The sequence below is a fragment of the Aptenodytes patagonicus genome, chromosome 2 (assembly GCF_965638725.1).
Source record: "Aptenodytes patagonicus chromosome 2, bAptPat1.pri.cur, whole genome shotgun sequence".
Classification (NCBI taxonomy): Eukaryota; Metazoa; Chordata; class Aves; order Sphenisciformes; family Spheniscidae; genus Aptenodytes; species Aptenodytes patagonicus.
In genome coordinates this window covers 30,216,678-30,238,212 of record NC_134950.1, presented here as the reverse complement: position 1 = coordinate 30,238,212, position 21,535 = coordinate 30,216,678, and the positions used below count along the sequence as shown (strand labels likewise).

Genomic DNA, 21,535 nt, shown 5'->3' with positions numbered 1-21,535 from the left:
AAGTTCTGGATGCTCACTTTAAAGGCTAATGAAAGTCAAACCCTTCAAAGACCTTTCACCTATGGGCATGATCTAATGTTCACTGTAATTATTAGAAGGATCTTAGAATTTGTATACATATTTATTGATAGAGATGAGCAGCAGAAAATTTCCAGCAAACAAAAATGTTAAAAACCAAAAGGTATACAGAGACACTAAAAAACCATCTAAGTTCCTTGAATAGGCTATGTTCTACCACAGCCCACCATTTTAGTGCAGAAATATTTTTTCAATAGGTATTCACAGATAACTTCCTGTTTATAATACTTTTAAGTAATGGGAAAATGAAATTCTATCAAGCTTTGTAATATGCCCTCTCATTCTCCAATGAGTACAGAACACTATTGTAAGCAATGGTTAAATCTTATACCTCATTTTTGGCTTCTCTTTCAACAATAATGGGTTCATTTTCTGGCTCTGACAAAAGGGAGTTGGATTTGCTGGCTGGCTGTTGTGTAAGCATCCACTATACTGGAACTACTCTAGGAGCAAGAAACAGGAAGAAACCAGTTGGTAAAACACAATCATAGGCTGGCAGGAAATCAGTGACTATTTGTCACTCCTTCCAAAGAGGAGGAAAACAGTTGGTGGCAGATATTCAGTACCATCAAGTACCCAGCAGAGAGATTAAATCTCCTTTTCTCCATGCCGGGATACTCAGAGTTTTACTTCAATGTGGACCATGGCTACTTGGAGGGTCTGGTCCGAGGGTTCAAAGCCGGGATCTTGACAAGTGCGGACTATGTCAATTTAGCACAGTGCGAGACACTAGAAGGTAAGTCTGCTGGTTTATTCTATTTAGGAAGAAATACTGTTCCTTAGACCTTTGAAGAAGGGAAGGTAGAAGACTGAAGTATTGAGAGCTTATCTTAACAACCAGAGATAACCCTGATGTCCTTTGAAGAACTGTTCTCATATTTAAGTTAATAGCTTTCCACAGAAATTACCCTAGGGTTGTACAGACTGTGATTTGCAATGCAATCCAGATGATGGGATTTTCTAGTTTACCGATAAGGTTTGGAAATCTCATCCACAGAGTTCCTACGGAGATTGGTAACCTTCTCACAGATTTTAACCATGCTATAGAACTGTTCAAGTATAGAAGTTTCATATCATTTCAGCTGGATAAAATAGTTCCCAAAATCTTATTAAAAGCTTACCATTTGGCTCTGAGTTTCTCTACAAAAGGTACCGGTTTAGTACTTTATTACTTCATGAGTTTTAGGGCAGTGGAGGACATTCTACTTACCAGGAAGAGAAAACTAGATTTCACAAAGATAAAACTGAACTATTCTCAAGCTTTAAAAAAAAAAAAAAAAAAAAAAGCTTTTTTCAAGGTGACTTTGCCACAGTAATACAGAAAACACACACTAGTTTCCAAAACAGTTTTCTGTGGCCAAGACTGGTCACAGCCTGATGAAGACGACTTGCACAAAGAATCATATGAAATACCTCTAGACACTTGGCAGGAAAAAAATCACCTTTCTAAAGGAACATGAAGTTTCTTTCCCTGACTCCAAAATAAAAGCTATGATTGTACACTGAGATAATTTCTATAAAATGCATTATATTAGATTAATTTGAAAAAGAAACAAGGAGAAATAATAAGCTCACTCTCTTTTAAGCATTGGTTGCTTTGTGTATGCAGTAATGGATTTGGGGAAATGAGAATTGAACTACCTGATGATTCCCATACATGATGGAGTTTTGAGGCTGTCAAAACTATTAATATAATAACAACATAAGTCTGGGAAGGTTGCTTGCCATTCATCTTGCATATTAAAACAACTACATTTAAATAGATACATGCAGGTATTTACCTGTCAGCAGGATAAAGTTCCTCTCATAGTTAAAGAAGAGATTGTCAGTACAGTCAATGCGATCTAGAGACTATTCAACTGACCAAGTGCATGTACCTACTTCAGCTGATAAGCTGGAGAGCTGTATCAGCTCTCCATTTCATACAATGTCAGTTTAGACACACAGAACACATGTATACACTTACTCTGAGAACTGCAATCTATTCCTTATGTCAGCTGGACAAAATCAAGAGTTTCTGTAGCCTATTTGTACCAGCAGTTGTGATCTATGCAACTTAAAGACTCTACAGACACTCTTGATATTGTATTTAATTGTTTAAGTCAAAAAGTCCTGCTCCATGAATATACAGACTTCAGAAAAAGCTAATAGAGCTTCAAACATCTATAAAAGACACAAAAGACAGAATGATGGAATTATTAAACCTTGCTCTTACTCCACTTGTCTCTGCAGAGGAACTCAATAAATGATGTCATCAAAGGCTCCATGAAGAAAAAAAAAACCATAAAATTGTGGTTACTTCTGAATAAGATGAAAATATACAGGTTTAAATATTTTTAAAAACATACAAGATAAAAGAATTTCTCTCATCCTTCCCAGAAGAATACATGCTCATGTTAAGTTAAGAATAGTTAAAAAAAAACTATCTAAATTTTAGGTCATGCTACAAGAAAGTTATTTATAACCAGGAAGTAGTTTTCAAACATTTCTGAGATATATAAACCTTCAACATTATTAAGACCATGCAACAGATGGACAGATCACAATAGAGAGATAAAATCCTTTTCTAAGATTTACAGTAGAAAGAACAATGATTTTTTTATTTTTGAACCTCCTTCTTTCTAATGTTCATTCAATTTTAGAATGCAAAATATTTCAGCAACAGAAGCAGCACCCTTCATCAACCCGCCTACAAGCACATCTCTACTACCCACTAACACTTCCCTTTTTTCTCTATTCAGCTACATCTCTTTCTCCATTGTAACATTTTCTACTTCTTTTAGACAGCTAACAGATTCCCACCAGTTATCTACCAAATGCATTATTTATAATGAAAATATGAGAAGTATTGGATTTGTACACGAGGCTAAATACACTTATTTCTCTGCATATATATGATGCTGTAATATTGAACTTGCACCATGAGTGTAGAGTGCACCAAAACCACAGACCCTTACCTCTAATGTAAAAAATGGAGCTTTATGCATACATTGTATTTTGTTTCCAATTAAAAGTTCCAGCATGTGGATTTGTACAGTAGTACTATTGTGCTTGTCCAATAGTGCCTTTGGTTCATGTTTTCACATTAAAAGGTAATAAATTTACCCCATTCTGCATTCTGTAGCATAGCACCACACCACAAAAACTGACCTAAATTAAAAATATTATAAATATGCTAAAACAAACAAGCAGAAACAAAATCAAAACAACCCCAAGTAACCCATAAATAGAATCAAAAAGGTCTTTTAATTTCAAAGTGATTTTGATATCTCTAGAGGGGAAACCATAATGTCGGTACAGAAGAACCACAAGAAAAACTGTAGGTTAGTGCTTTAGATCTGCTTGATAATCAGAGTAAGTATAACAGTGAGAGGGAAAGAAAAAAAGGAGGATGCTAACTGACTCACGATACCACTGTGTCCTCTCAGTTCAGGGCCACACAGAGAGGAGAAGAGGCCTTCAGCTTAACTTAGATATCCTTTTGGGCTTGTTTGAATTATCATAATTTCCATGGAGCTACCTGTGGGCTGCAACACTGGCTGAAACCTCTGCAACACGGCATGCTACTAATTTGGCCCTGTGTCATCATCTGTTTCAGGGGAACGGGATCCTCAGAAGAACCCTGCTGACAGTCTTTGAAGTAGAATATGTGGGGGCGTTAAATTCAGTGCTCTATTCTTTCCTTGCTTCCTTGTGTGATGGAAAGACTGCTGCTCTCTAGAAGGGAGACTAGGACTAGGTCACAGAAGGACAAACAGCCCAGCTCTGCTCCCACCAACATCACTGAAATAAGTTCACTTAACTTGCCAGAGCCAGGACACACCAGCACGTGGTGGCTGAAATAACAGTGTAACTGAAAACTGGGGGTAGTTGGCTATCAAAGTGAGGAGTCAGACAAGACTCCAGGTGCTTGATGCCAAGAGACCAGGTTAACGCTTTGTTCAAGTTCTTGCAATATTCCTTCTTTCTGATCAGCATCATTCCTGTCTTAACTGCATTCATCTTAAACTAGTCTCCATCTGCGCATTAATTCCCTTTAGATATACTGTTGTTTGGTTGCTCTTCAACTGTGAGTAAAATTGTGTGATTTAAAATCCCATTAAAGTCATACATTTCCTACGTATGATTTTCCTGCATATAATTTTATGAGGAAATATACGATGCAGATGGATAGCAATAGTACTGACAGCTGAAATACAGGAATTTTCTTTCCTAGGGATCTGGTGGACATGCTGAAAAGCCCAGGGTCTTGTGTAGGTCTCCAAGAGCCCCTGAGAAAAGGAGCAGCATCACTAAAAAGTTTCGGTGAACACGAATGTCTGAAGCCCCTGTCATGCTCAGCCATCTACTCCTGCCAGGTCATCAGGTCACGTTACTAGTACAAGCATCTGACTGTGTTAGTCCCCAGGTCTTATTTATGCCAACAACCAAGAGAATATCATTTAAGACCAGCAGAGCAGTCTCTGAGCTGCGCTGAACTCTGTCATGGTGTGAACTCTCATTATGACATTCCTGGTTGATATTATATGGTATTGGAGTTTGTGGATGACTATTTTCTCAAATGTTTTGGCCAAGGCCATGAGATAGGGTTGAATATTGTTTCTTACATACAGTATGCATGCTGGCATTTATTAAACTGTTTAGAAGAAACACTTCTCTAAAGCAGGCTGTGGAAGTGACAGGGCCATAAATCCAATATTCCTGTGCATAGTGTTTCCTCCATAGCTTTTGAGAGCCAGGTGGGGCTATTTCATAGAATCATAGAATCATTGAGGTTGGAAAAGACCTCTAAGATCATCGAGTCCAACCGTCAACCCAACACCACCATGCCCACTAAACCATGTCCCTAAGCGCCTCATCTACACGTCTTTTAAATACCTCCAGGGATGGGGACTCAACCACTTCCCTGGGCAGCCTGTTCCAATGTTTAACCACTCTTTCAGTAAAGAAATTTTTCCTTACATCCAATCTAAACCTCCCCTGCCGCAACTTGAGGCCATTTCCTCTCGTCCTATCACTTGTTACTTCGGAGAAAAGACCAACACCCACCTCGCTACAACCTCCTTTCAGGTAGTTGTAGAGAGCGATGAGGTCTCCCCTCAGCCTCCTTTTTTCCAGGCTGAACAGTCCCAGTTCCCTCAGCCGCTCCTCATAAGACTTGTTCTCCAGACCCCTCACCAGCCTCATTGCCCTTCTCTGGACACGCTCCAGCACCTCAATTAATGTGTTATAGCTAATATTTTTCATGCCTTATGTTAGGGCATGGATTTTGAAGCCACTCAGTCAATAAGAGAACTGAGGAAGGTAACACAGTCTTGTCAAACTACTGTCAACCAGTTGGGGTTGGTTTCTGTTCATCTCATGATGGTGTTAAACACACTTCAGAATGGTCAATACTTGAGGCTGATATTTGGGTTTTGCAGTCTGCTTTAGGTACTAAACCTCTGAAAACCACCGTGTTCGGAATGCATTTACAGAGTGTGACTCAGGGTAGATATCAGTGGTTGGTCTGAAAAGGAACTGAGGAAAGCTGGAATTCAGCTCTCTGCATGTAATACGGTAGTATTATCTAATCCCACCATATGCCAAGTATTTTTACCTTCTTTGCAATAAAAAGAGAAAGCAAAAATTGGTTTTCACAGGAAATGTAGACGTGATATGAAAATATTAGTGATTTTTTTAAAAGTTGTTCTTACATATTTAGACTCATTTCTGGGCATAATTCAGCATTTTTATTCATCTCTTAATCTTTCTTACCTTTCTCTCTTTCTTGAATTAAGTGGTTTTCTTTTTTCATATTTGGATTCTCTTCCTTCTTCCTACATGGAAGCCTGTACTGAAACTATGACTATTTCCCAGTATCTGGCTCTGACCATTGAAAGACCAATTACCTCTGCCGCCTTCTGTCAACAGCTTTGTGACAACCTATGTAATTTTAAGAAGCAATTAGTTTACACTGCTAGCATAAGTTCAGTCTATTGCAGGAAGAGCTAGAGAAATGCTAACAGTTCCAGAGAGCTAGCTGAGTAAGGCTGTCCATCCAAGAGTCTGTTGATGTAATTGCTAAAATGAGCTCAAGTGGCAGCTAAACTGCATAGAAAACTCTGAGGGTTATCCACCTCAGTAAGTTAGAGTGCTAGATGTAGGAGTTTGAATTTGCAATGTACTAGTTCTTTTGCTTTAAGTTTCAGCGTAGGCAACCTTATTGCACACTAAGAAAGTATAAACATGGGGAATTAGGAAAGAGTAGCTACTATACTGATAAATGCACACCTTGCTAACTGCATATTAACTTCCCTTATAGGTACACCCTTTTTTCCGTCAGTGGGAGTGTTGCTGTCCTTTTCCCAAAATACTGCTTCAGATTTTATCTGGAAATCTAATCATTATGAATGTCCAAACCATGTAACATTATCCCAGTCTATAATTTACAGTAGTTTTAATATAGCCTTTGAACATAATTATGCAAAATAGCAGGGGCTTTTCTAAAAGGAAATGTTAAACTGCTTTGAACACTAAGAACTGATTCAAATCCTTACTTTTGCCTCGTGGTGGAAAATGGCTAGCAGAGGAAATTTGTCAAAAGAATTCTTTGATATTACAAAAGCTTCTTTCAACTTTGTTGTCTAATCAACCTATTTTCCTCAGTTATCAGGGTCAGGAGCTCAGACAGAACGTGTCATGATAACCCAAGTTTCTGGAACAGCTTCTTAGGATCTGGTAGTAGCAGCCATAAATCAGACAAAGCCAAACCAGAAATGCTGAGAGTCTGTAACTGTGCCCTTTCAAGTGCTCCACTGCAGAAGCCATTTGGAGCCCAGAATCTCAGTCAGGCAAGATGTGTTCTCTCCTCTTCTTTGGGCAGCCTGATAACATAAGATTATAGTCTTACCTGAGATTTAAATGTTTCATATGAAAATTTAAGATCTTAATAAAGTTAAAGGATGATTCCTATTGATGCATAACAGTCCATAGGAATGCAGGAGAGAAAACAACTGACACATTATAAAAGTGGTGCCCTGAATAAATCAGAGAAATCAAAATGTTGAACAAACCTGATTGGGAAGGGGCTTGGAACAGCAGTAATTAACATTGTGCCTGGTGTGGCTGGAAACTAAAGTTGCCAGTGAAACTTCTGACAAAGGTGTAAATTATTTGTGCTTTCCTGTGGCATGCTGGTCTTACTGGTAGAAGGCAGTACAAATTTGCAGTAGTTATGCATTTATTCTATGTGAAATCTATGGCAAAACCTTTTCAATAGAGTATGATCACAGCCTTAATATGAAAATATAATGTTAAAATTGAACATTTTAAAAGTTTTTTTATTTGGTTTGTAGACAATATAATGACAGTTTATTCTCATGATCTTCCTTTAATCTAATTTCAGATCTGAAGTTACATCTACAGACTACAGACTATGGCAACTTCTTGGCTAATGAAACTGGCCCTCTCACTATTTCCACCATCGATGATAAACTGAAAGCAAAACTACTCACGGAATTTCATTACTTTAGAAACCATGCTTTTGAACCACTTGCCACTTTTCTGAATTTTATCACGTAAGTAATGTTACCACATAGCTTACCACATAGACTCAAAGCAAAAGCACAGCTGTAAGTTGAAACAGTGTAAATGCATTGTACTTGAATTTCTATTGTTTCAAAAATAGCAAAATTACTTTTATACTGCAACATTTACATACTTTATTTGTTAATATAAGTTCTGAATATATATATATGAAGAGCTGTTGTGTTTGCAACTACTTATTTTAAAGAACACAAGCAGATTTTTTCTGTGTACAGTGGCAGGAGGAGTGATAGAGATTGAGAAAAATGGTTATAATTTTCAAACATCGTTTAAGTCAGAGAACCTGCAAAACTGAAGTTTGTGGGGGTGACTCATGCAAGATTAGCAATTTCATGATGTACAGGGCAGTGATTTAATGCCTAGGCATGTGGCAAGTTCTAGACTTTTTTTAAAGGGGGAAAGACAACACATCATACACCTGCCATACTTTTTATACCATTTGAACATTAAAGCCAGAAATACTTTATGTTGTGTATAGCAAGATACTTAGATCCTAGTAGCTTTTTTAAAAAGTACAAGTGCTGTTTGATGCCAGATGGAGAGAAAGTTCTGATCTCAATACAGTTATAAACAGATAAAACTTGTCAATGAATGGCTTAAACAACATTAAGAACAAGGATCTGATTTATAACAGTATAACATGGATTAGTGAAATGTCAGCAGGATATTTTACCTAACTATTTACTCCCCTTGATCTTATCTTTTTAATATATTAAAACAAGAACACTAGATTATTCAGCTTACTTTTAAGGAGTATTTTTATCATAATAGCAAAATAAAGTATCATTATTCTTTTTTGTTTGTTTTGGGTCAAGCGTAGCTGACCAGTTTTAGGTGAACATATCAACAGGATCTTAAAAAGTGCCCTAGGACAGCTGTGACCTGAGGCATGCAATGTTTACCTTTTTTTTCAGAGAAATGAAAGTGAAAATATGAAAATTATGGCAGCTCTTTTCTCACACTGATTGACATGCATGTGTACATGTGTTTGCACAATCTCTGCACGCTGTTTTTTTTTTAATAATGGAGACACTAAGATATTTAACACAATTATTAAATCATTGAACTACATTTCACCAGGTCCCTGAGCCACCTCCCAGATTACGTGTGAGATCATATTAATGCCTATATGTCTCTAGCTGTGTTCTGAATCAACAATGCAAGCTGAAGACTGGCAGCCTTGTTATAAGCATCCCAAGGGAATAGCGTTCACATTTCCAAGTCACTGACAAAACTCTTATCAGCCTCTCTGACAGTAAAACTAGTAAGAAGCTGATAGAAAACTTCTACTGAAAAGAAAACTTTTAGCAATAAAGAAGAAATCTATGAGAACCTGTTCTTAGTTTCCTCATGGGAGGATGTTTAAAGCTGAGTGAGAAGAAAGCCCTAAGATTGGTCCATCTGCATGGACTGCAGTTTTAGTGCCGAGATTCCCACGCGCTTCTCTGTCCAGGTGGTGTATTTGAAATAACAAAATCCCAAACTAGGAAAGCTGCTAGCTTGGGTGATTTACTTTTTGATACCACTCATTGTCACTTGTTATAGTGAATCTACATTTCACAGCTGTTATGCTTATCATATTCATGTTTCAGTTTCTCCTTCTTTATAAGTGTCTCTCTCCCAAACTCAGTCGTGTTTAAAATTAATACTGTGTGTTACCTACTCGCTATTTAGAAACTTCTATTTGTTTTTGATAAATGAGACATTGATACAGAGTGAACATACAAACCTGCAAATACTGTGGTAGTTTCTGACTTTAGTATTATTACTAATTTGCAAAAATTTTGGATTTGTATTTTTTCAAAGGAAAATTCATTATAAAGTTCATTTCTTTTACTTTTTCTTTCAAATACAGATACAGCTACATGATTGACAACATAATTCTTTTAATAACTGGCACATTACATCAGCGGCCCATAGCTGAACTTGTTCCCAAGTGCCATCCACTGGGGAGTTTTGAGCAAATGGAAGCAGTCAGCATTGCCTCAAACCCCACTGAGCTGTTCAATGCAATTTTGGTTGACACACCATTAGGTAGGAACACTAAATTATTTCTTATTTGCTTCTTGAAACTACTCATCCTGTATTCTTAAGAATATCTCAGATGGAGTAGCATGTTTTCCACTGGATATGCTGTGTTTTGGTAACACAAAACATGAAGTGTGGATCAAGCACTTCTGAAGTGGTGTTCAGGACATTTTCTAGTAACATTTATTAACAGCTTCTATATAAACCTTGGGTAGCAGACACAAAGAAAACATGCTACTCAAGAAGTGTAATGGATATCTTTTATACCCAAAGTAGCCACTGATTTAGAGCATCTAGAATTTTATTTCAACACCTGCATCTATAATTAAAAAAGTAAGATGAAATCTTGCCTATCCCTCACTAAGGATCAAGAAGCAGACAGTTACTAATAAATATTAGATGTTGTGGTAGAACCTAGATTCCCTCTCGGGATTTGGGCATGGTTCAAACACAGAGAAAATCCCTATTTTGAAGAACTAAATCTAAAAGCAAAACAGAGCGAGGCTTGAGAACATCGCATTCTGAAATTGGGATGAAACTCCGCTCAATGTGCTGCAGCAGCCAACATGAACAAACACAAACTAACCAGCTGTGGGGCACTGCTGGGAAGGGTACTGAGAATAAGATGGAACTGGATGGATTTGAACACATATGAAACCACTGTGTGCCCTCATCTGGAGTGCTGTGAGTGGATTTGGGTTCTGCTTCTCAAGAAGGTGTGGTGGGTTGGCCTCAGACAGAAGCCAAACTCCCACCCAGCCCCTTGCTCAACCCCTACCCCCAGCACAATGCGGGGAGAAAATGGGGGGGGGGGGGGAGGAGCTTGTGGGTTGAGATCACCTACCAAGTACTGTTGCAGGCAAAAAAAGATTCAACTTGGGGAAAATTAACTTGATTTACTGTTGATTAATACTAATATATTTAATTACTGATTCAGGCATTAGGAAATAAACAAACAGAAAGAAACAAACAATTACACACTTAGGGAAAACACCTTTCCTCCCCCCTTTCCCACTCCTTTGCTCCAGGCTCCTCTCCTTTGCCCCCTTGTTATCACTGCAGGTTACACTCAATCTCTTCGGAGAGGCAATGAGCGGCACAAGGAGTGGGGGGAGTTTACAGTCAGTACGTGGTGGTTTCTCTCTGCTGCTCCTTCCTCCTCACACTTATCCTCTGCTCTGGCATGGGCTCTCCACGGGCTGCAGTTCCTGTCAGGAGTATCTGCTCCAGCACAGGTCCTCCACAGGCAGCAGGGAGTACCTGCTCCAGCACCATGGAGCGACTCCTCCTCCTTCTCTGACCTTGGTGTTTCTCAAAATTTTTTTCCTTCCTCCTCTCTACAACCTGCGTTTTTTGCCCTTTCTTAAAGATATTTTCTCAGAAGCACAACCAGCCTGGCTGAGGGGCTCAGCTGTGCCCTGCCGTGGGTCTGTTGGAGCCGGCTGGAATCGGCTGTGTGTGGCATGGGGCAGCCCTGGCCCCCCCTCACAGAGGCCACCCCTGCAGCCCCCCACTGCCAACACTTGGGCACTGACACCCCATACAGTGAAATCAGAGAAGGTACAGAGCAGGACAGCTAAAATGAACAAGGGGATAGTGCTGCCGTGTGTGAACAGACTAAAAAGGCTGGACTGCAATTTGGAGAGAACAAGGCTAAAGAGAGATATGGACAATGTTTACGAAGTCCTGAGGGCAGTGGTTTGTCCACAGTGAGCTGCAAACTGTTGCTTACCAAATCTTTTCGAAGACAAAATCCCAGCAGAAAACCAGTTTTAAAACAGGTAAAATAAAACTTTTTTTTTTTTTTTTTTTTTTTTTTTACACAGCTGGTAGTAAATTTCTGGAATTTTTTTGCTAAACAAGTTTGTACAATCAGAGAGTAGTATCAGATTTTTAAAAAGATAGGACAAATTCTTGGTCAATGGATCTACAGAGAGATACTAAAGGGAACTGTCAGGGATACATCCTCTAATATTGTTCATCCAAAAACTGGATGCTGGAGAGTATGAAAGGAGAAGATCACAAAACACAGCCAGGCTCACATGCTCTCTTTAAATACCTTCTCCCATTGCCACTGTCTGAGACAACACTCTGTCAGGCAGCACTGGGACAGACCAGTGCTTAGGAAGAGTGAGGGATTGGCATACTTTTGTTGATTATGAATACAGTATTTTTAAGCGATCCAGCTGCACAAATGAACTTCATCCTCTGTCTCCCTGTTCAAAAGCTTGCTCTTTAGCCAGTTCTGCAGGGGACCTGGAAGCACAGATGGTCAAGGTCAAAGTTTGTGCCCCTTACTAGTTGCAACCTGTTGCCTTTCCCCCACTACAGATGTACCCAAAGAGGAAGAGGGAAAATAGGAAAGAGGATTCTCCTTAACAGTTGCGGAATACCTCATGATTTAAGACAAAAATTATCTGTCATGTTCCTCACTAGAAAATCTCCCCAATGCCCAAACCATATACTTCAGAGAAGATTAGGGCTTTCATGAGCATTTCTCACCTGATTCTCTCTGGAGATGTGGACTCTGGCTGTGGCACTGATTGATTCCCTTCTCAGCAGATTCCCATTAAAAAGGAGGGAGTAGGAGGATAAGGGGAAAATCAAAAGTATTTCTCTTCCTCTCTGTTATATCACTCTTTCTTGTACAACAGAAACCTCAGATTCTTGCTCACACACTGGTGAATGGCAATAGACAAGAGATGCATATGATCAGCATGTAGATTTATGCTGCAATATAATAAATTCTGCTTTCAGCTGCTTTCTTTCAAGATTGTTTGTCTGAAAATGACCTGGATGAAATGAACATTGAAATAATGCGCAACAAACTGTACAAGGCAAGTTCTTGCAACATAACGATAATACCTGGGGTTTTTCAAAGTGTCCCAGAAAAGGAGGTCAGTATCATTAACCCTGTTTTATGGATGGGAAAACAGAAGCATGGTGAGATAAAGCAAGCTGTCTAAGGTCACCTGGTTGATGACAAGTCCAGGAATCAAATCCTGCTCCTTTCACTTCTACTCCACTGTTTGGAGAGTTTTCAAATTTTAGGTCTGCATCCAAATTCTAATTTAATATCTCATTAATGAAAATGCTTTAGATGTCAGGCTAATATCCAGATCCATTTGTTTAAGAATATCTCAGTTATCCACCAAATGCCACAGAACTGTTAGCTCCTAAGTGAGCTTAGACAGGCTTTTAGTTAACATTTATTTTTATTTATAAAAGGTAGATTTGATTTGAAAAGGTCTAATTGCTTTGAGACTAGCTAACTTTTTTTTTTACTTAAGGGTTTTGTATCATTTTCTTCCTTTTAAAATTATTTTTAGCATTGCTACAGCACACTGCTGTAAGGATATGCATCTAACATGTGCCTTGCATTTTCGAAGTACTTTACAAATATTAGCACACAGGTCAATACTCTTAGGATGGTCTCTTTAAAGGCTATACATATTTCATTCTGTTAATGGTTCCTCCTGGCACATTCTCTCCAAATTCTTTGTTATCTTTCTTTCACAGTGGATGCCCCAGACTGCAGGAAGTATTCTTACAGTGACCTGATTGCACTAAGGGGAAAGACAAAAATTCTTCTGTTTGTCTTACAAATGATATTTATAAATTCCCAAGCCAATATTTGATTCTTAAATTTTCTGCTACTTCCTCTCATTCAAAACAACATCAGTTATGCCCAAGTATTTTAATTCTTTCACAGTACTACTAAACTAGACACTCTTTTTCCATTTGATAACATACAGATTTGATTCTTATAACCTGTGTGGATAACCATACATTTACACTTATTAAATCTATTTTTTTGTTTTTTCTTCTCACTCTTCTAAGTATCAGGGGGATCATTCTACAAACACTTCTAAATTATTAATATATCCTGTCCCCTCTGCTTCAGCTGTCAACGTGATCAATTATGTTTCAGCTCTACTATCAGATAGCACTATACAGAACCTAATGCATAAACCCATGCAGCAGATCCCCCTTGAGATGTCTCTACTTAAAATTCACTTAATTGCATAGTTAGTGACAGCTTCTTTTAACAAGATTGTGTGAAGTTGTAGCAAATGCATTTTGATAACATAAATATTCCTCAAGACAGTATTTTGGGGGATGGAGAGGCAGGGGGAACAGCATCTCTGAGATATTTAGGGTCCTTCCTGCACAGGTATTTCGAAATGGGTGCGAAGGCCAGAAACCTTAATAGACCAGAGGGCCCGGCAGAGCAGTATTACAGAAGCTTTGTTCGCTGTTCTGTCCTAATCCAGGGTTTAGGGTAGAGCAGTAGGGATTAGTTTGTGTATCCTCATAGTGCTGGCCCAACAGCCATGGCACATTCCCAAATCCCCTCCTCCACACTATAAATGCAGAGTTTCCTTCAGCCATCTGCTTATTATGCAGCGGAAGCTCAATGAAGCTCAAGAAGTTCCTTCTTTAGAGAGCAAAGAAAACAATATTTGTCCTATTACAATTTTTAAAAACATTTGTACCCATATTGTAATAACAAGACATTTGCATTTTAATATTTCAACTTTCAGTCCAGCAAAGTAATTAAACACATACTTGAATTTAAATTCCTAAGTAGAATTATCAAAGTTAAAGCAAGTATTTAAAAATGAGGTTTATGACTATGTGCTGTGCCGGTCCAGGTCTTAAGTAGCATTTAAAATATTTCTCTTCTTCTTTCATGTAGTCTTATCTTGAGGCATTTTATAAGTTTTGTGAAAAACAAGGTGGTACTACAGCAGAAATCATGAGACCTATTCTTGAGGTAAGAAAAATTCAGTCTTCGTTCATGAAAGTACTCCATAATGTTTTCATAATTAGGTTACTCTGTTTTTCCTGTTCCTTCTCTCTCTATTTGCAGTGTTATTTGTCAAATGTTTGCTTCTCCTCTGAATAACTGCTTTTCTAAGATGTAATGAAGACTACTCTAGGATGACTTTTACCTCTTGACTAGAGAAGCAGCTAGTCCATTACCAGGGAGGAGTTAGCTTCAGTTAATATTTTTCTATAATAGAGAGCAGAACAGAATAAATGGTTCACTAATCTCAAACTGTTGCCCCTTAACATTTTTCTGTATTATGTAGAAAAACTAAAAAATTGGATTATTCTTACACCTCCTAGCTCAAAATTAAATTTGGGATAGCTAAGGTCTGGCATTACTGTATATTTACTAATCAATATTCTTTAAGCTTCATGGCACTATTATGTTTGTTTACTCTTCAATTAAAATTAATGGTTCAAGTTAGAGTTGAGTGACCTTTGGAACTAGTGTTATACAGAAAAGTCCAACATTACATGTTTTATTTTTGTCTCAACTCAGAAAAGTTTAATATTTATTTTTTCCATGACATACATACAAAATTCCTAATGTCCTCCTCCCCAAAGGATACCTGCAGCATAGTGAATGATATTTTTATATCTGTTATTGTAATAAAAGATGCAGAAATTCCTAAAATTGAGTTCTCAGCATTGAGCTCCACTTTTTTTGTCACATGGTTTATCACAGTTCTTTGCAGCGTTTGAGAGCCAGATCACCCATTTGCTTCCAGGAGTCTTTTTTTCTGGATAAGCAAAACTTACACTCTAGAAACTGACTGAACAAAATTCCCTGAGCTCTGATGACATCACACTAAAAGTTTGCATTATAGGAGAGAGATAATAACCCTGGGAGCTCACCCCTGAAGGTAGAATAAGCCTAAATTACATCTTAAGAAGCAATGTCCTAAAAGGGAATGCAATTTCATATTTTATTTAACCAGGTCATAACGTTTCAGTTTATGTTCTAAAGAAAATATTCTTAATCAAGTTAAATTGACCAGAAATTAAGTATTTTGAGTATTCTTTTCTGAAAAATAAAAATCAAGAGATTGGCTGGCAGAGGTAAAGACACAGTTGATTCAGATTTTTCAGAAAGTTCATTTTTAGCTAGAAATTCATCCTGAGAGCAGGTTACTTACCAACATTAGTTTAAGCATGTTGTAAAACTCTCTTTATACCAGTTGTATAAGTTTGGTCAGTGATAAGCTTCTTTAAAATCCCTATCTAATGTCAATCAGCTAGGAGGATAAACTTTTCTGCAGATTTTCTTTTCTATAACGTTTTAATAATCTGAAGACACACATAGAGCAGATTGCTAATGGTTGAATTCACAAAAAGCCAAAGTTTAATTATTCAAAAGAATAGTTGCTATTTATTCTGTAATCTTATAATGTAAGACTACCAACCTGACCCTATCAGAATGAGGCTGAGGTATTTAGCTCCCCAACTCCTTGACCACCAGTCACGGTGCCAACCTTCCACATTAAAAGTACTGACGATCTCTCTTCCACCATGGACAACAAATGTGGCATGTTTAACCCCGAATCTGGCAAGAAACTGCAGGACTGCACTGCAGCTAGTGCTGTGCCTGTTATTAGGGCCCCATGCTAATTCTCAAGTAGCAGACATGTTACTTCAGTTTCCCATATGGATAGTAAAGCACTTAGGAAATGGTCGTCCTGTGACTCCACCTCTGCCTGCAGCAATCAAATGGCCCAGGTCACCAAGTAACTGCCTCATGGCCTTACTCACTATGAAGCACCTCATGTGCCAATAACTTGATGAACTGAGAGGTCTGTATGGTTGGGACTGGTCCTGCAAATTTTCTCAAACCGGGAGCCACACAGTTAGGCCCCAAACCTGCTAGCATTAGTTGCAATTGCATCTGAGCATGCTTTTTTCCCAATAAAATATTACAAATCTAACAGCTCGATTCTACATGGCTCTAACAAGTTAAAAAAACAAAGCATTTGTCCTTCCAAAACAGTTTCACTAGGGCTGATATGCCTGTTCGTATTAATAAGGCAAGTGAAATTTGGCCCTGTTATTCATTAGCTAGAAGTCTTTTCAAGCACACTTATTTTCTTCTCATTATTTCTCTATTGTTTATTCATTTTCCTTACTCTGAAGTCAGTGCCAGAGGGTAGCTGGGTCCCTGCTACAGTGTGTTCCAGTACACAGGAGTAAGATCTATGAATATGTGCTTAACTGCTGAAGTTGTAGAACTGTGTTGCAACTGCAGTCTTATTATTCAACAGAAAAGAGTACCTTTCTGCTTAAAACTGTTCAAAAATTCACAGCATAAGAAATTTTGCAAGCTGCCTAAAATGTGCGTATACTGTATATGCTTCACTTGGAACATTTTCCTGCATAATCCCTGCAATTAGCAAGGCCTCTGCTGTTCTTACAACAAGAAAGTAAGTAATAAAGGAAAGAAATAAAACCATAGTCAATTTAGATCTCAAGACAGACGAATAGATTTAAATCAGGCAGAACTGAGTAAGATTATTTTTATTTACCATTACATTTTTAATTCATATTGTAAGAATGGCAAGTGAAATTTTGCCTTGTACAAAAGAACAATCTGAGATCTAGACATTAGAATGACTCTCAGTCTACTGCTGCAGGGAAAATACAGATACTACAGGCATCTAAACATGGCAGAAGAAATATAGCCTTTGATTCTATGCGTTAAAAATTAACTGTTATTTGAAACACTTGAAAACTTTAACTTGGCAAGTAAACAGCCCCCTCCACCTTATTAAATTATGGTTTTAAATATGTGCATTCAGAAACTTTTTTTTTTTCCAGAATTTCCTTTTAACCTTTACTCTCAACAGCACTCTGAGTTACCCCAGAACAGTACTATTGATTCTTGGTCATTTCCTGTATTATTATTATTTATAAGAGTATTATTTCATAACTTCAGAAGGGTGCGTGAGGAGATTTTTTATTGTTAACATCTGGGTAACTAAGTAGGGAAACGAGGAAGTAGCAGAGACGATATTTTCAGTACAAAAATCACAGAATAAAAGCTGTGCTTGCAAAACTGTTTGATTTTTCTAGTTAAAATTTAACAAGTATTTGCAAATAAGGATCTACAATTTTTAAAATAAGGTATGTTTCTAATGCTCTGAAGTCCACTTTTTTTTTAAGTTTCCATAGTTTAGCTTACTGAAAAAAAAACATATCCCCACCTTAATTTAGAATGCGATCTCTAATCACACCTCTTTATTCTTTGTTTTGCATATTAAGTTTGAGGCAGACAGACGTGCATTTATCATCACCATTAATTCATTTGGCACTGAGCTGAGTAAAGATGACCGAGAGAAGCTGTACCCGACCTGTGGAAAACTGTATCCAGAAGGCTTACACCTGTTGGCCAATGCAGATGACTACGAGCAAGTGAAGTGTGTTGCAGATTACTATGCAGTACGTAATCTAATTTCTTAAAACAAAAAGCCGAAGTACAAATACTTAACATCTCTTGATGTCAGCAAAATTTTAAAGAGTATTCATGTAAGTTAAAAGCATTTTTGAGAGAGAAAAACATCAGCAAAGATACGAAAGATCCCATAAAGAAGTATATGGAATCAAAGGCCTTTGATATGAAGACATAAAATATATTATTACCTTAGTGCAAGACAAAGTTCCTCTTACAGTGACGTTTAAATAAGTCCCAATCACATTCTAGTAAACAAAACTCTTCCTACTTCATTAACCCTCCCCAAATTGAGTTTCACTTCACAGTTGCTGCCTCCAAGATTTTGCAGCAAAAGCATAAGTCATTTTAAAATGAGCTGACCAAACAATTCATGCCACAGATGAGTGCAAACCTGATTTATTGCTAGCATGCCATAAAAATGCCCTTCTGAAAAGTTTTCTCTAAATCACTGATTGAATCGAAGAAGTAGATGAAGTTGTTAACACTGATGCGACTAGTGCCGTTATTAAAGATGAACCAATATGCAACACTTGCTCTAAGAATTAACTGTGGTACTCTGACTACCTATAATTTTTAAGCTACCTCCAAGTAGGTAGACCAAACAAAATGATGTGTGGTCTACTGCTTTTTCTACAGAAGAAACAAAGCTGGAGATGCACATCTGTTCCTGTGCATAAGCAGAATGTTAGAAGCATGTGTCACCATGTCAATGTGGTACAGAGCAAGTCTATTCATGTGATGGTGGGATATTTAGATGAATTTGGGAATCATTGTGCTAGACCTATACTGCACTGCTACTTTATAGGAAAAACAAAAAGAATACACAGAGAAGCAAATTACACAGAAATGTAACACGTAAGAAATGAAGTCAAATAAATCTGTGCAGAACATTCCAGGATGACATATCAGACTAATGGATTTAGATACAATATTAACACAGATAAAGCAAATCCAGCTGACTACTGGAAATAAAATGAGCAGCCATGTGAGGATCAGAGTTCAGGGTTTTGGCTCCATTTGCAGCTCTGGCTCTGATGGATACTATTTGTACAAGACGTTGAGTGCTCTCTGTCCAAAGGAGTGAAAGGTCATGTGTCATTCTACAATAAGCCTCTTTTAGTGCCTTCAGTAAATTATTTTAAGTTGTAGGAAATGACGGTAAGAAATACAAGAACAAATGTGATTTTTCTTTCTTTTGCTGACTATATGCTTTTAACTTTTGATTTATGTAGAACTGTAATCTATACATGAGTCTTCTATACAGAAATATTACTTAACGTAGATTAATAAATAAAGTAATGTAAGGTATCTGTGCTGCACAGAATGTAAAAGTACTTTGTTTCCATTGGGTGGTTGTCTATGCTTTTAGGAATACAAGGCTGTGTTTGAAGGTGTAGGGAGTGGCACTGGAGAAAAGACACTGGAAGACGCATTTTTTGAGCATGAGGTAAGAGCTTCTAACATTAAAATATCAAAATGAATGTTATCCACCTGGAAAAACATTTAAAACAAGAATGAGGTACTAGGCTTTTGATTCTGCATCATTCAGCTTTGTATTGAAGAACACAGTATTTCTATGGCTGTCAACATGTGGCTGAATTAAAAAAGAAGGATTTACCTTTTTAAATAAAATAAATCCCAGGACATTCTTCTGAAGACTAGTTATAGAACTGTCAACCCTGATAGCGTATCCAAAAGCCATCTCATATAAACCGCTTAATGAAATTTCTTTTGAATAGTCTACTGAAGAAGGTATTTCACCACTGTCCTTTACTTACCTGTAATGTTGCTGTAGTCTATTGCCAAAACTAATCCAGAGATGACATTTCAATTATATTTATACTCAAGAGACTCCTAAATATAGTCATAGTTGCAAAGTTACATAGAAATCTTGGTCATAAAAGCTACCATATAAAAATCATGTTTGCCACCTTTAATATTTTATCATAACACTTGTTTCACCTTTTCTACAGGTAAAGCTGAATGTGCTTGCATTCAACAACCAGTTTCATTTTGGAGTATTTTATGCCTATGTAAAGTTAAAGGAACAAGAATGCAGGAATATTGTATGGATTGCTGAATGCATTTCTCAGAGACACAGAACCAAAATTAACAACTACATTCCGATTTTCTAAATCTGAGAATTTATAATCCTACAATGCCTGAAAAGATGCATTATTTCACAGAAAAGAAAAATCTTATTTCAAAAGTTAACTCTTATCAGATGTTTTAAATTGTATTACTGATCCTCCTTATATACAGCAGTGTAAGAAAAAGTAATGTAATTAGAGATACGAGTACTTTATACGGAAATATTAATGGGCTTATTCATAGTTTCTGTTGGTAGATTTGTTTCCCACTGTGCCCATTTGAATTTAATTGATCAATAAAAACTCCCTGCAAGGTCTTACATACATATTCTTTCTCCTTTGTGGAAGCAAGCTTTCTATCAATGACATTTGAAAAGCTCTTTAATGGCTTAATTTTGGATTAACGGTTTTCTCAAAGGGCCAACTAAATGACTACTTCTATCTTACACTTATGGTCTCCTTCATGGCATACAAGATTGTATGAAGGTCTTAATAGACAAAGAAGAGAGAAACTTTAGGGTTACTCTGAGATTCCCCTTAAGGAATCTCAAGAGAGAGCTTCCTGAACCTTTCTAACTGTAAGACCTCTCTGCAGCTAAATGTAAATAAGTAATTTCATTTTCATGAAAGTGTTTTCACTTATTCCTTTACGGTCACATGAGGAGCACCATAAGTGTCAAACAACAGGTGTCTGATCTACTCCACAGTAATACAAATATCTCCTTCCAGCACACCAAAGACACTGTCTTCATGTATGCACTAAGGAAGATTATGAAACATGAATGAAAATACCAGCCAAGTCTGTATCAGTTTTACATCAGACACAAACAACACCAGCTCTGAGCTATTTGAGGACCTGGCTAAGATCAGTAACTAAAAATAGAGCGAACAGTTGAAGCCAGATTGTAGCAAGACAAGATTAATTCTGCTGAAGAAAAAGGAAGGATTTTGAAAGCTGTATCAACATCCTGCCTTCCTACTCTATTCAAAATATTTGCCCTCTTATCTTTGAAACAGGCCATACCTTGATTTTCTGCGTAACTTCTTAGTTTCAGGCTGCACAACAGCAAATCTCAATCTTCAGCTGACTATGCCTCCACTAATATGATACAGAAATAAAATCCATTTCCTGATGAGTAGACAGAAAAATAAAATATATCTGATGTCAACACCTCAGAGTTATGGAAAACATTCAGGCATCATGGTTTTAAGAACTGAGATATAATATATCTCTCTATATAATATATACAAGTGCACATACATACATACGTAAGAAATAGAAAACGTTACCATTTTTATAGCTAAAAACACAGTTCCTAAATTGTAAATGTAACCAAAGGGTTATATCCCAGAACATCTCATACTGATTTAATAGAGAATTGAGAAGATTTTAGTATTTTGCTTTATTGTGAATCACAGACAACCTTACATTATTACTTTAAAAAATACTTTCAGAGAGTTTCCTTTAGAAATAATT

At 37.2% G+C, this 21,535-nt stretch overlaps 2 protein-coding genes across 2 annotated transcripts in view; both read left to right on the top strand.

The window, feature by feature from the left end:
• Positions 1-602: 602 nt before the first annotated feature.
• On the top strand, positions 603-20,378 carry ATP6V0D2 (ATPase H+ transporting V0 subunit d2). The gene is made up of 8 exons (XM_076329462.1): positions 603-814; positions 7,466-7,637; positions 9,521-9,699; positions 12,451-12,530; positions 14,393-14,470; positions 17,779-17,955; positions 19,338-19,415; positions 19,942-20,378. Exons 1-8 carry the CDS (start codon positions 685-687, stop codon positions 20,101-20,103), a joined length of 1,056 nt encoding a protein of 351 aa, XP_076185577.1. The 5' UTR covers positions 603-684; the 3' UTR covers positions 20,104-20,378.
• WWP1 (WW domain containing E3 ubiquitin protein ligase 1) overlaps positions 19,344-21,535 on the top strand; it is a 91,717-nt gene continuing 89,525 nt past the window's right edge. Inside the window, exon 1 of the mRNA XM_076329460.1 lies at positions 19,344-19,415. The gene's annotated coding sequence lies outside the window, so the exon portion shown is untranslated. The remainder of the gene's footprint in view (positions 19,416-21,535) is intronic.

What these genes read in the sequence shown, in the direction of transcription:
- ATP6V0D2 (XM_076329462.1), top strand. Translation starts at nt 685, where the DNA reads ATGCCGGGATACTCAGAGTTTTACTTCAATGTGGACCATGGCTACTTG. An exon ending in ACTTTTCTGAATTTTATCAC is followed by an intron (nt 7,638 to 9,520) that starts GTAAGTAATGTT and finishes TTTCAAATACAG; the next exon opens with ATACAGCTACATGATTGACA. An exon ending in ACGCATTTTTTGAGCATGAG is followed by an intron (nt 19,416 to 19,941) that starts GTAAGAGCTTCT and finishes CCTTTTCTACAG; the next exon opens with GTAAAGCTGAATGTGCTTGC.